Source organism: Gorilla gorilla, chromosome 1, assembly GCF_029281585.2.
Source record: "Gorilla gorilla gorilla isolate KB3781 chromosome 1, NHGRI_mGorGor1-v2.1_pri, whole genome shotgun sequence".
Classification (NCBI taxonomy): Eukaryota; Metazoa; Chordata; class Mammalia; order Primates; family Hominidae; genus Gorilla; species Gorilla gorilla.
Window position 1 is genome coordinate 26,440,085 of NC_073224.2, and position 15,059 is coordinate 26,455,143.

The 15,059-nt window shown below is 40.4% G+C and overlaps 1 protein-coding gene across 3 annotated transcripts in view; it reads left to right on the forward strand.

Annotated features, from left to right (window-relative positions):
• Positions 1–15,059, forward strand: part of RYR2 (ryanodine receptor 2) — a 790,171-nt gene that overhangs the window by 560,139 nt on the left and 214,973 nt on the right. For all 3 annotated transcript variants that reach the window (XM_063708024.1, XM_063708025.1, XM_063708026.1), the window contains exons 35-37: positions 7,680–7,906; positions 10,958–11,762; positions 14,207–14,407. In XM_063708024.1, coding sequence (XP_063564094.1) covers positions 7,680–7,906; positions 10,958–11,762; positions 14,207–14,407 — 1,233 coding nt within the window. The remainder of the gene's footprint in view (positions 1–7,679; positions 7,907–10,957; positions 11,763–14,206; positions 14,408–15,059) is intronic.

Consider the following 15,059-nt stretch of genomic DNA (forward strand, 5'->3'; position numbering starts at 1 on the left):
GTCAAAGTGAAGAAATTCAATGAAGGACGGGTAAACGGCGGGAGTAACTATGACTCTCTTAAGGTAGCCAAATGCCTAGTCATCTAATTAGTGACGTTCATGAATGGATGAACGAGATTCCCACTGTCCCTACCTACTATCCAGCAAAACCACAGCCAAGGGAACGGGCTTGGTGGAATCCGCGGGGAAAGAAGACCCTGTTGAGCTTGACTCTAGTCTGGCACGGTGAAGAAACATGAGAAGTGTAGAATAAGTGGGAGGCCCCCGGCGCCCCCCTGTCCCTGCAAGGGGACAGGGTGGGGCAAGGCCGGAGGTGAAATACCACTACTCTGATTGTTTATTCACTGACCCCGTGAGGTGGCCCCAAGGGGCTCTTGCTGCTGGCGCCAAGCGCCCGGCCACATGCACATGCCAAATTGTAAAGACCATCGATGCTAGGAAGAAACTGCATCAACTAATGAGCAAAAGAACCAGCTAACATCATAATGACAGGATCAAATTCACACATAACAATATTAACCTTAAATGTAAATTGGCTAAATGCTCCAATTAAAAAACACAGACTGGCAAATTGGATAAAGAGTCAAGACCCATCAGTGCTGTATTCAGGAGACCCATCTCATGTGCAGAGACACACATAGGCTCAAAATAAAGGGATGGAGGAAGATCTACCAAGCAAATGGAAAACAAAGGCAGGGATTGCAATCCTAGTCTCTGATAAAACAGACTTTAAGCCAACAAAGATCAAAAGAGACAAAGAAGGCCATTACATAATGGTAAAGGGATCAATTCAACAAGAAGAGCTAACTGTCCTAAATATATATGCACCCAATACAGGAGCACCCAGATTCATAAAGCAAGTCCTTAGAGACGTACAAAGAGACTTAGACTCCCACACAATAATAATGGGAGACTTTAACACCCCACTGTCAACATTAGACATATCAACGAGACAGAAAGTTAACAAGTTGAACTCAGCTCTGCACCAAGCGGACCTAATAGACATCTACAGAACTCTCCACCCCAAATCAACAGAATATACATTCTTCTCATCACCACATTGCACTTACTCCAAAATTAACCACATAGTTGGAAGTAAAGCACTCCTCAGCAAATGTAAAAGAACGTAAAAGAACAGAAATTATGACAAACTGTCTCTCAGACCACAGTGCAATCAAACTAGAACTCAGGATTAAGAAACTCACTCAAAACCACTCAACTACATGGACACTGAACAACCTGCTCCTGAATGACTATGGGGTACATAACAAAATGAAGGCAGAAATAAAGATGTTCTTTGAAACCAACGAGAACAAAGACACAACATACCAGAATCTCTGGGACACATTTAAAGCAGTGTGTAGAGGGAAACTTATAGCACTAAATGCCCACAAGAGAAAGCAGGAAATATCTAAAATTATCACCCTAACATCGCAATTCAAAGAACTAGAGAAGCAAGAGCAAACACATTCAAAGGCTAGCAGAAGGCAAGAAATAACTAAGATCCGAGCAGAACTGAAGGAGATAGAGACACAAAAAACCCTTCAAAAAATCCTTCAAAAAATCAATGAATCCAGGAGCTGGTTTTTTGAAAAGATCAGCAAAATTGGTAGACCACTACCAAGACTAATAAAGAAGAAAAGAGAGAAGAATCAAATAGATGCAATAAAAAATGACAAAGGGGATATCACCATCGATCCCACAGAAATACAAACTACCATCAGAGAATACTATAAACACCTCTATGCAAATAAACTAGAAAATCTAGAAGAAATGGATAAATTCCTCGACACATACACCCTCCCAAGACTAAACCAGGAAGAAGTTGAATCCCTGAATAGACCAATAACAGGCTCTGAAATTGAGGCAATAATTAATAGCCTACCAACCAAAAAAAGTCCAGGACCAGACAGATTCACAGCCGAATTCTACCAGAGGTACAAGGAGGAGCTGGTACCATTCCTTCTGAAATTATTCCAATCAATGGAAAAAGACGGAATCCTCCCTAACTCATTTTATGAGGCCAGCATCATCCTGATACCAAAGCCTGGCAGAGACACAACAAAAAAAAAGAACTTTAGACCAATATCCCGATGAACATCGTTACAAAAATCCTCAATAATATACTGGCAAACGGAATCCAGCAACACATCAAAAAGCTTATCCACCATGATAAAGTGGGTTTCATCCCTGGGATGCAAGGCTGGTTCAACATACACAAATTAATAAACGTAATCCAGCATATAAACAGAACCAATGACAAAAACCACATGATTATCTCAACAGATGCAGAAAAGGCCTTTGACAAAATTCAACAGCCCTTCATGCTAAAAACTCTCAATAAATTAGGTATTGATGGGACATATCTCAAATTAATAAGAGCTATTTATGACAAACCCACAGCCAATATCATACTGAATGGGAAAAAACTGGAAGCATTCCCTTTGAAAACTGGCACAAGTGACCCTCTCTCCCCACTCCTATTCAACATAGTGTCGGAAGTTCTGGCCAGGGCAATCAGGCAAGGAAAAGAAATAAAGGGTATTCAATTAGGAAAAGAGGAAGTCAAATTGTCCCTGTTTGCAGATGACATGATTGTATATTTAGAAAACCCCATCATCTCAGCCCAAAATCTCCTTAAGCTGTTAAGCAACTTCAGCAAAGTCTCAGGATACAAAATCAATGTGCAACAATCACAAGCATTCTCATACACCAATAACAGACAGAGAGCCAAATCATCAGTGAACTCCCATTCACAATTGCTTCAAAGAGAATAAAATACCTAGGAATCCAACTTACAAGGGATGTGAAGGACCTCTTCAAGGAGAACTACAAACCACTGCTCAGTGAAATAAAAGAGGACACAAACAAATGGAAGAACATTCCATGCTCATGGGTAGGAAGAATCAATATCATGAAAATGGCCATACTGCCCAAGGTAATTTATAGATTCAGTGCCATCCCCATCAAGCTACCAATGACTTTCTTCACAGAATTGGAAAAAACTACTTTAAATTTCATATGGAACCAAAAAAGAGCCTGCATTGCCAAGTCAATCCTAAGCCAAAAGAACAAAGCTGGAGGCATCATGCTACCTGACTTCAAACTATACTACAAGGCTACAGTAACCAAAACAGCATGGTACTGGTACCAAAACAGAGATACAGACCAATGGAACAGAACAGAGCCCTCAGAACAACACCACACATCTACAACCATCTGATCTTTGACAAACCTGACAAAAACAAGAAATGGGGAAACGATTCCCTATTTAATAAATGGTGCTGGGAAAACTGGCTAGCCATATGTAGAAAGCTGAAACTGGATCCCTTCCTTACACCTTATACAAAAATTCATCCAAGGTGGATTAAAGACTTAAATGTTAGACCTAAAACCATAAAAACCCTAGAAGAAAACCTAGGCAATACCATTCAGGACATAGGCACGGGCAAGGACTTCATGTCTAAAACACCAAAAGCAATGGCAACAAAAGCCAAAATTGACAAATGGGATCTAATTAAACTAAAGAGCTTCTTCACAGCAAAAGAAACTACCATCAGAGTCAACAGGAAACCTACAGAATGGGAGAAAATTTTTGCAATCTTCTCATCTGACAAAGGGCTAATATCCAGAATCTACAAAGAACTCAAACAAATTTACAAGAAAAAAACAAACAACCCCATCAAAAAGTGGACAAAGGATATGAACAGACACCTCTCAAAAGAAGACATTTATGCAGCCAACAGACACGAAAAAATGCTCATCATCAATGGCCGTCAGAGAAATGCAATCAAAACCACAATGAGATACCATCTCACACCAGTTAGAATGGTGATCATTAAAAAGTCAGGAAACAACAGGTGCTGGAGAGGATGTGGAGAAATAGGAACACTTTTACACTGTTGGTGGGACTGTAAACTAGTTCAACCATTGTGGAAGACAGTGTGGCGATTCCTCAAGGATCTAGAACTAGAAATACCATTTGACCCAGCCATCCCATTACTGGGTATATACCCAAAGGATTATAAATCATGCTGTTATAAAGACACATGCACACGTATGTTTACTGTGGCATTATTTACAATATCAAAGACTTGGAACCAACCCAAATGTCCATCAATGTTAGACTGGATTAAGAAAATGTGGCACATATACACCACAGAATACTATCCAGCCATGAAAAAGGATGAGTTCATGTTCTTTGTAGGGACATGGATGAAGCTGGAAACCACCATTCTCAGCAAACTATCACAAGGACAAAAAACCAAACACCGCGTGTTCTTACTCATAGGTGGGAATTGAACAATGAAAACACTTGGACACAGGAAGAGGAACATCACACACTGGGGCCTGTTGTGGGGTGGGGGGAGGGGGGAGGGATAGCATTAGGAGATATACCTAATGTAAATGACGCATTAATGGGTGCAGCACACCAGCATGGCACGTGTATACATATGTAACAAACCTGCACATTGTGCACATGTACCCTGGAAGTTAAAGTATAATAAAAAAAAGAGTAGGATTTAACAGTGAATTGGACGAATAGAATTTGTAGATGAATGGAATTCAGGATCTCAAGGAGACTGAGAATGAATGATTGATTTAAAATTTTAATTTGGACAATTTGACCATGCTAATCAAAAAGTAGAAGAGCTTTTTGAAATTCAGGAAAAAAGGTTGAACTTAATTTTGCAATTGTAAAGTTGAGGTTCCAGGCACACATTGGAGTGAATAGAGTAGATAGTTTTATTAGGCTGGCTTGGTGACCTTGGACATCTTTCTTAAATTATTTGAGCTCAGTTTCTGCATCTATAAAATGGGGCTCACAGTATCTGTTTTATGGAGTTAATATAACTAAACATCTTGAGCAGTGCTTTATACATGGTATACAGCAAATTTATATACTCAATAAATTTATATACAATATACATACCTATATACACATATGTATACACCATTGTGCTAAAAAGAGCTATGCTGGAGATTAAAATTTTCATCATCAAGAAATCAGTTGTAATTCATCTTTGAGTGTGAATGGAATATTTGAGGGCAGATGTAGAGAGTGGGAAGAGATGGCTGAGGAGAGAGCCTGGTTGTATCAACTAAAAAAGAGGAACCTATGAGATAGGCTGAGGGCAGAACTGTCAAGAATGTTGGAGAAGAACTGAAAGAGACATTTTAGTAGACGCCAAGCGAGGATGGAGTTTTCTAAACAGGAGTGGCTAACAGCAGATGCCGTAGATGGTCTCATCCAACTCGGAGTAAAGGAATTCCTGGCTTTTGTTAATGAGGAGGGCTTTGGTGGCCTTGCCAGAAGAATTTCAGCAAAACAGTGGGGGAGGGGCTGGTCTCAGTGGCTCATGCTTGTAATCCCAGCACTTTGGGAGGCCGGAGGAATCACTTGAGCCCAGAAGTTTGAAACCAGCTTGGGCAACATAGTGAGACCCCATCTCTACAAAAAATAAAAAATTATTTTAGGCAGATGTGGTGGTGCACGCCTTTAGTCCCAGATCCTCCAGAGGCTGAGGTGGGAGGATCACTTGAGAGTGCAGACATGGAGGCTGCTGTGAGCCGTGATTGCGCTGCTGCACTCCAGCCTGGGTGACAGAGGGAGACCTTGTCTCAATTATTATATTAAAAAATGATGAGAGGAGCCGTGTGACAGTGAATTCAAGATTGGAAATGAGAGAAAGGAGGCAGCAAGTTCAGACTGACCTTTTTTTTTTTTTTTTTTTTTAACAAAATTGGACAAGGAGTGGTAGTTTCTCAGAAGCCTGACTGATATATTCAGTCATCTATTGACTATTGACTTCTACTGACATTTTCATTGGCCGACTAATAGCTATCACAAATTGAATGCATCCAGACTGGACTGCTTGCTCTCTTCTCTTCTTTTCCTTTCTTCTTTCGCTCTTCTTCTCTTCTCCCTCTTCCTCCCTCCTTCCCTCCCTCCCTTCCTTCCTTCCTTGTCCCTGTCCCTTTTCTTTCTTGCTGACAGTCTCACTCTGTCACCCAGGCTAGAGTGCAGTGATGTGATCTCAGCTCACTACAACCTCTCTCTCTCTCTTTTTCTCTTTCTCTCTCCTTCCCTCCCTCCCTTCCTTCCTGCCCTCCTGTCTTCCTTGTCCCCATCCCTTTTCTTTCTTGCTGACAGAGTCTCACTCTGTCACCCAGGCTAGAGTGAAGTGATGTGATCTCAGCTCACTACAACCTCTCTCTCTCTCTTTTTCTCTTTCTCTCTCCTTGCTTCCCTCCCTCCATCCCTCCCTCCCCCCTTCTCCCCTTCCCCCCTTCCCTTTTCTTTCTTTCTGACAGAGTCTCACTTGTCACCCAGGCTGGAGTGCAGTGACACGATCTCAGTTCACTGCAACCTCCGCCTCCCAGGTTCAAGCAATTCTCCCACCTCAGCCTCCTGAGTATTTAGGACTATAGGAACATGCCACCATTTTTGTTTTTTTTACAGGCGAATTTTTGTATTTTTAGCAGTGGGCCAGGCTGGTCTTGTACTCCTGACCTCAAGTGATCCACCTGCCTCGGCCTCCCAAAGTGCTGGGATTACAGGCGTGAGCCATGGTGGCTGGCCCAGTCTTTCTTTAAATGTTGCTTTCTCAATGATGCCCATTCTGACAACCCCATTTAAAATTGCTGCCCTCGATTCTGGTTCCCCCATTCTAGCTTTCTGTCCCCCAAACCCCCAGGCCCATGACATCTCTTTTAAAATACCATTTAATTCATTTAATTTACTTATTGATTTTATTTCATACTTTCAGTGAGAAAAATGGAAGCTATATGAGGGCAGGGGTTTTGCTAGTTTTATTCATTAGCATATCATCAGTATTTAAACCAGTACTTGATTTCCCCCCCCTATTGTTAGAGGGCAATAGGAAGGCAGTTTGAGGATGAGGCAGTCTACAGCATGCGGTTGAGGGGGCTCTAGAGGAGAAGAAGAGATGGAAGGTAATGCAGAAATATGAGATAATGGTTTTCTTATGGTCCCATAAGAGGCAGGCATCGGTGTTGTCAAGATCATAGATAAATGAAGAAGCTTTTGGCAAAGCAGAGACCTCTCTTTCTTTGACACCAGACAGAAAGAATTAAGGATGGCTGAAGATGATACTGGAGGTGGAGGAGAAATAAGTACGTTTGTTAATGCCTAACATATTCTGTTTTCTTATTCAGTAGTCAGGCTTATCTGTTGAGATTTATCTGGAATACTTCTGGCTAGAGGAAGTGTTTTAAGGACGAGTTGGGTGACAGAGAACAGATATTGAGAGAGAGAGCCAGGGGGATGTGACCTATCTGTCATTCAGGAAGTTTGGCACTGAGAGTCCCTAAAGACTTGCCAGCTTTCCCGGAGGTCCCAGCCTGGTAAAGAAATATAAAGGATATATGGGTATGCTTGGCCTTCTCTCTGTGCCATTCAGTATATGGGAAAGACACATCCCGAAACCTGTTTGACTGCCCTGAAGGTGTAGGTATTCTCTCTCACAATGTATTTCCTGGTTTGTCCTTTCAGAAACTTTTCAACCCAATTTCTATGATTTCTTGTGTTGACTTTGCTTGACTCATAGGGTTATCTTACTTTCCCTGTCTCTGTCCTGTGCAGAATTCTAGTCATTACTTTGTGAACCCCAAGGGATGTTCTACATTTATTCTTTTTCTGCCTCCCCATCCCCTAGAATGTGATGCCTCTCTCGGCGGGATTATTCAAGAGTGAACACAAGAACCCCGTGCCGCAGTGCCCCCCGCGCCTCCACGTGCAGTTCCTGTCACACGTCCTGTGGAGCAGAATGCCCAACCAGTTTTTGAAGGTAGATGTGTCTCGAATAAGTGAACGCCAAGGCTGGTTGGTGCAGTGTTTGGATCCTCTGCAGTTCATGTCTCTTCATATCCCTGAGGAAAACAGGTCAGCCCCAGTGAATCCGTGACATTCTTATTGGGATGCTTGGGATTAGCCTGCTGCCCGGGGCTTCCGGTAGTGGTGCGGGGCAGGGGTGGTTCTAAAGAAACAAAATGAAATTTACAAAGATCTAAATTCTTTAGGCAATGGAGTCATTATTCTGCGTATTCTAAGTTTAAGTTTATTTCTCAACCATTTTATTACTGAAAAAAATTATTCTGTGGTTGAAGATGCCACATGACGGTTTCTTCATTCACTCTTGCGTTACTTACAATGACAACGGCGAATACAAATTCAGACAAGTGCAACTGCAATCCGACTTATGACTTAGCAGAGTACTGTAATAGAGAATAGTGAGATATTAGAGATGGAATCGTAAGAATCACTTATGATTCCTATGTTCAACCCTTCATTTTATAGATGTAAAAAACTGATCCCAAGAGATATTAATGAAAGAAAATTGGGAAAATACTGGGAGTGTCTTCAAAACAAGTTTATATGCATTCTAGGCAGTAATAATAGTAACATAAAGTATAATAAATACTCAAAGTTATTTGAGTAGCTTTGTTTATGATTTTCTGTTTTTCCATATGATAGCCAATTAAATTGCAGAGATTTCATTTAAGCAGCCTTCTTATCAATAAGGAGCTAAGTTTCTAAGTTTTGGGCCAAGATTTCCCTCCCAAAATGCCACTGAAATGTTGAATCACAAACTGAGTAAAAACAAGTCCTGAAAGTAATGCACAAACATATTTGTATGTTTTAAGTCTTTAATCTGAAAATAATTATTGAAGCCAGGTCCATTTTTATATCTTTAGATGTTCTTGGCATTTTTTATTTTAATATCTGTAAAATTTAACCTATGCTTTGGAAAACAGTTTGTCAGTTCCTCAAAAAATAAAATTATAGCATTAACATGTGATCTAGCAATTCTACTCCTCATATATACCCAAGAGAAGTTAAAATATGTCCACACAAAAACTTGTACATGAATATTCATAGAAGCATTATGAACAATAGTAAAAGAAAGGGAACCCCAAATGTTCACCAACTTATGAGTCAGTAAACAAAATGTGATATATCCATATAATATTATTTGGCAATAAAAATGATTGAAGTACTGATATATGCTACAAAATGCAAGAACTTTGAAGACATTATATTAAGTGAAAGAAACCAGTCACGAAAGTATATTAAGTGAAAGAATCCTACTAGTGTGGGATTTTATTTAATTGAAAAGTCCATAATAGACAAATCTTTAGAAATGAAAAGTAGATTAGTAGTTACCTAGGGCTAGGAGCGGAACAGGACTGCTAATGGGTACTAAATTCCTTTTGGGATGATAAAAATGTTCTAAACTCAACTTATAGTTATAGTTACACAACTCCATTAATATACGTAAACTATTAAATTATGTATTTTAAGTAGGTAAATTGTATAGCATGTAAATTACAGTTCAACAAAGATATTTTAAAACAAAAGAAAATCAAAGAAAAATTAATCTGGCTAGTTAATTCTTTTTATGTATTACATATGTATTTACATTTTTTACATGAGGTAATTAGATATCTTTCATAACGTACTCTTGAGATGGTTCAGTTTGATTTTAATTTTGTATTCTTTTTTTTTGTGAGAAGAGTTTTATCATAATTTTTCATCTGATGATGTTTTTTAAGAAAATACCGAACAACCAAAACAAACATAACATCTGGGAAGGAATTCTTGTTTATGAAGGAAAACGTTGTGTCTCTACTGAGCATGGAATTTTAACATTATAATTTAACATTTTGTCATGCTATCATGGAAAACCAACATAACACCTTGTCTCAGTAGTTTATATTAATTGCCTGTGATAGATGTATATGTATGTGAATGGATAATGTAAACTCTCACTAAAGATCATAAAGGATTTGAGGCAGTTTTCCAAATGATATGGAACATGAATGTATAAAAATGTGTCACTGGCATCAGGCCATAGAAAAGATATGGATAGGAAAATAAAACTGAGGCTAAGAGTGACACACAGTCATTTATACCACACCAATTGGTAGAGTTGGGGCCCACATTAATTTCATTCTTCCTAGCAGCCAAAGAAAAATATGATGAGTTTCAAAATCCAAATTCCAAAAAAGGAAGTCTTAACTAGCATGGTTGAGAAGAATCTGATGCCCCAATAACATGACAAATCATTCATATTTTAAAGTGTGCAATGGTGGTAGATTTATATCAGTGTGTACTTTGTTTCTCCTTAACCCATGTCACAGTTTATAATTTAATTTACTCCATTTTGGTCAGTGGGGGTGGTTTACTCCCTCAATTGAATATAAGCTCCCTGGGGGCAGGAATCATGTCTATATTATTCACCATTGTATCATCAGTGCACAGTGCTAATACATAATAGGCACTCAGTGATATTTGATGAACAATTGAATGACAATGACATATGAAAGAAATTTCTCCACTAGAGACTTTTTTGTTGTTGTTTGTTTATTTATTTATTGTTTTGAGGTGGAGTCTCACCATTGCCCAGTCTGGAGTGCAGTGGTGCAATCTCGGCTCATTGCCACAGATCCTTGATACAATGGAGGAGGAAGGAGGTGCTAGATGAATGTCAAATTCTATGTAGAAGAAAATTTGTAAAACATCTAGAAATGATTAAAAGTACTATGCAGCCATTAAACATGTCATAGAAAATTAAAAGAAGACACAGGTTGGGTGTCCCAAATCCAAAAATCTGAAATTCGAAATGCTCCAAAATCGGAAACATTTTGAGCACCAACATAATGCTCAAAGGAAATGGGGTATTTCACATTTCAAACTTTCAGATTCAGGATGCTCGACCGGTAAGTATAATGCAAACATTTCAAAGTCTGAATAAAGTCCCAAATCCAAACAATTCTGGTCCCAAGCATTTCAGATTAGGGATGTTCAACCTGCAGTGTCTATTCCCATAACTTTTTTCCTTCAAATTTACAGTGCATACTGATTTCTCCTCTGATTCAGATTTTAAAAAATCATTCATTTCTAATCTTACTACCACTCTCCTCCCTTCTACAGATCTGTTGACATCTTAGAGTTGACAGAGCAGGAGGAATTGCTGAAATTTCACTATCACACTCTCCGGCTCTACTCAGCCGTCTGTGCTCTTGGGAACCACCGGGTGGCCCATGCCCTGTGCAGCCATGTGGATGAACCTCAGCTCCTCTATGCCATTGAGAACAAGTACATGCCTGGTTTGCTGCGTGCTGGCTACTATGACCTGCTGATTGACATCCACCTGAGCTCCTATGCCACTGCCAGGCTCATGATGAACAACGAATACATTGTCCCCATGACGGAAGAGACGAAGAGCATTACCCTGTTCCCTGATGAGAACAAAAAGCACGGCCTTCCAGGGATCGGCCTCAGCACCTCCCTCAGGCCACGGATGCAGTTTTCCTCCCCGAGTTTTGTAAGCATTAGTAATGAATGTTACCAGTACAGTCCAGAGTTCCCACTGGACATCCTCAAGTCCAAAACCATACAGATGCTGACAGAAGCTGTTAAAGAGGGCAGTCTTCATGCCCGGGACCCAGTTGGAGGGACTACTGAATTCCTCTTTGTACCTCTCATCAAGCTTTTCTATACCCTGCTGATCATGGGCATCTTTCACAATGAGGACTTGAAGCACATCTTGCAGTTGATTGAGCCCAGTGTGTTTAAAGAAGCTGCCACTCCGGAGGAGGAGAGTGACACGCTGGAGAAAGAGCTCAGTGTGGACGATGCAAAGCTGCAAGGAGCTGGTGAGGAAGAAGCCAAGGGGGGCAAGCGGCCCAAGGAAGGCCTGCTCCAAATGAAACTGCCAGAGCCAGTTAAATTGCAGGTAATCACAACAAGAGACTTGAGTGAATTTCAGAATTGCTAAGCATTAAGGTATTGGAACATGCCTTTGTTTCTTTCTGTGTGTGTGTGTTTATTTCTTTGCATTCCTGTGTAATGGTAGTTCTTCATAAAATTAACTAACTTCCTATTCTTTTCCCTCTTATTCATTAGCCGTCTCCTCTTGTTTCCCAGATGCTTTTTACCTTCATTACATTGGAATACCTGAAATACAAGCCATCAAATACCCCTTTCCACCCATATTTCCACTCTTACCAACCTTAGAATACTTGTTTACCAGTAGATGTACCCATTGTCACATAGCAGGGTTTTACTTTCCCCTAGTATGCTTTTGTTTTGTTCTTTTGAGACAGGGTCTCACTCAGTCACCCAGGCTGGAGTGCAGTGGTGGTGCAATCATAGCTCACTGCAGCCTAGAACTCCTGGGCTCAAGCCATCCTCCCACCTCAGCTTCTACAGCAGCTGGGACTGTAGGCATGCCACCATGCCCAGTTAATTTTTTTTTTTTATTTTTAGTCGAAATGAGGTCTCGCTCTATTGCCCAGGCTGGTGTCAAACTCCTGGACTCAAGTGTTCCTCACTCCTCATGCTCCCAAAATGCTAGGATTACAAGTGTAAGCCACTGCACCCAGCCACCTTAGTATGTTTTTAAGGAATCAGACACACTGGCTGTCTTTATGCTCCTCAAGATGTCTAAAGGGTCCTTTATTAATGTCTCCTCTGTTTATTAAAGTCAATTGGATGTTTGCATCGCTGACCTGCTTTTTTGCTCCTCGTTCCTTTAGTCAGCATTGACTGAAGCCTTACTCTGGGTATGCACTTAGGGGAAACACAAGTGAACCCTGCCTTTCAGAATCTCACAGCCTCTAAGGAAATATACACTCATTTATGCATTAAAAAATCTTATTGCTAATTGCATTAAATACTCTGAAGGCAAAGAATGGATTACTAAAAGAAAGAACATTTAGACTGGATTACTGTTAGAAAGATGAGGGAGAAGACCCCTCAGAGATTTTGACTTTTAAGCTGAGTTCAGATTTAAGAGTTGTGCTTGGCAGTTACAAGAAAAAGGAACAGGGCAGGGTGTTCTAGGAGCTTTCCATGCAAAACAAATAGCCCAGCAAATGTCCTGAGGCAGGAAAAGGCCAGTGTGGCTGCTGGTAGGAAAATCGATAAGGGAGGAAAGAGAGTGTGATCTAGTATCTGGTTAGTCAGGAGGCTTTCTTGCTGGTCCAAACTCTAGGAGACCATGCTCAGAGGAGGGTGGGGCAAAGGAGATGGAGAAAAAGGGTTGGACACTGTGACTACTTCAGAGATGGCACTGATAGAAATGGTTATATTGTAGATGGTGACACAGAGGGTTTTAAGGTCCTCTTTGACACTGTCATGTATTTATATCACAATTGGTATTGAGTGTATAGATTTTTTTAAAATTTGCCAGAGCATTCTCTCTTAGAAATGTTTCTACCAACATACTCACTCAGTTATAAATCCTTTTGGTTTTCAGTAGGAGAAAGACCCAGCTAATCACTGAATGAATGAGCATTCACCACTTAATTGTCTTAAGTTTAGATTTCTAGAATTGGTACAGCAGTTCAATGATCTCATCCATAACCCAGATCTTAATATTTTTCTGCTCTGTGATCCTCAGCCTGTGGTTTTCTTCCTAAAATGCTCACCTTATTCTTTCTGCAGTAATCATGTCATCACCCAGTTACACTCATTTTGAAAGAAGGGAACTCTAGTCTCTTATCACTGATGGAATATCTTTCCCAGAAGACCCTTAGCAAACTTTCCCTTATATATTTCATTGGCCATTGCACCTGTGGCTGAAAGGGAGGCTGGGAGGGTAAGTGTATTAGTCCGTTCTCACACTGCTAATAAAGACATACCTGAGACTGAGTAATTTATAAAGGGAAAAGGTTTAATGGACTCACAGTTCCACATGGCTGGGGAGGCCTCATAATCCTGGCGAAAGGCAAATGAGGAGCAAAGTCACATCTTACATGGTGGCAGGCAAGAGGGCATGTGCAGGGGAACTCCCATTTATAAAACCATCAGATCTTGTGAGACTTATTCACTACCAAGAGAACAGCATGGGGGAAGGCACCCTCATGATTCAGTTATCTCCACCCAGCCCCGCCCTTGACATGTGGGAGTTATTACAATTCAAAGTGAGATTTCATGGGGAAAGAACCAGACCATATCAGTTAACATCCACTAAAGGGACATTTATTTGCCATTTTTGCTTATACAAATTATGTTTCATCTCCTGGGACCGAGCACATTGCTGCCTATACAAAATCAGGATTCTGTTTCTAAGAGAGAAGAGTAGGCAACTAAGGATGTTTACCACAGATTATGATTTCATACACATTATTAAAGGATTTAGAAATTAAATTTGGTGTCTTTTTAATGGTCTCTTAGATGTGCCTACTGCTTCAGTACCTCTGTGACTGCCAGGTCCGGCACCGGATAGAAGCCATTGTAGCCTTTTCAGATGATTTTGTGGCTAAGCTCCAAGACAATCAACGTTTCCGATACAACGAAGTCATGCAAGCCTTAAACATGTCAGCTGCACTCACAGCCAGGAAAACAAAGGAATTTAGATCACCACCTCAAGAACAGGTACAGAAATGAAATGAAAATTCTTCGTATTTATGTTGGCTTTTAGTCATTCAGGATCTCTGCCTTGCAAAATTATATAACTCGCATGTCTTGTTTTCCTTGTTCTGTTTAAAGTCTTCAAGTTGATTTAGTTAGTATTCTTAGTTTCACCAAAAGAATTTCTTTGGTTAGTTTAAACAAAAGAGGGACTTATTAGAAGATATCAGGTATATCACCGACTCTTTGAGAAGGCCAAGATATGCCAGAGTCTGAAGTTCTTCAAATAGGAGCAAATTTCAACCACAAATGGGTCTTCATCATCTTCCACTCACAGGAATTTTTGATTCCTAGGACTCGATGCTAGAGGCTTTCCATTTGTGCCTACCATAGAAGAAACACATGTCTCTTCCACCTTGCTTGCCGGAAGACTGATTACCTGCTTGTGGTTTCTTCCTTTCATTGCTTACCCCCAAAGTCAGGTCTCCTGAGGGCACAACAGAACAAAGGGCACCTGCCTATATCAGAGAATGGGCTAGTTGGGGGATGTAAATTTTCTGGAATCTACCTCAGAGTGGGCCTCAGAGTGTGGGAAGTTACTGGCGTAGGGATGGTGTTAAACAATGTAATTCACAGATGTCTTTTTTGATTTCTTACCCTTACCATTTTCTTCTCT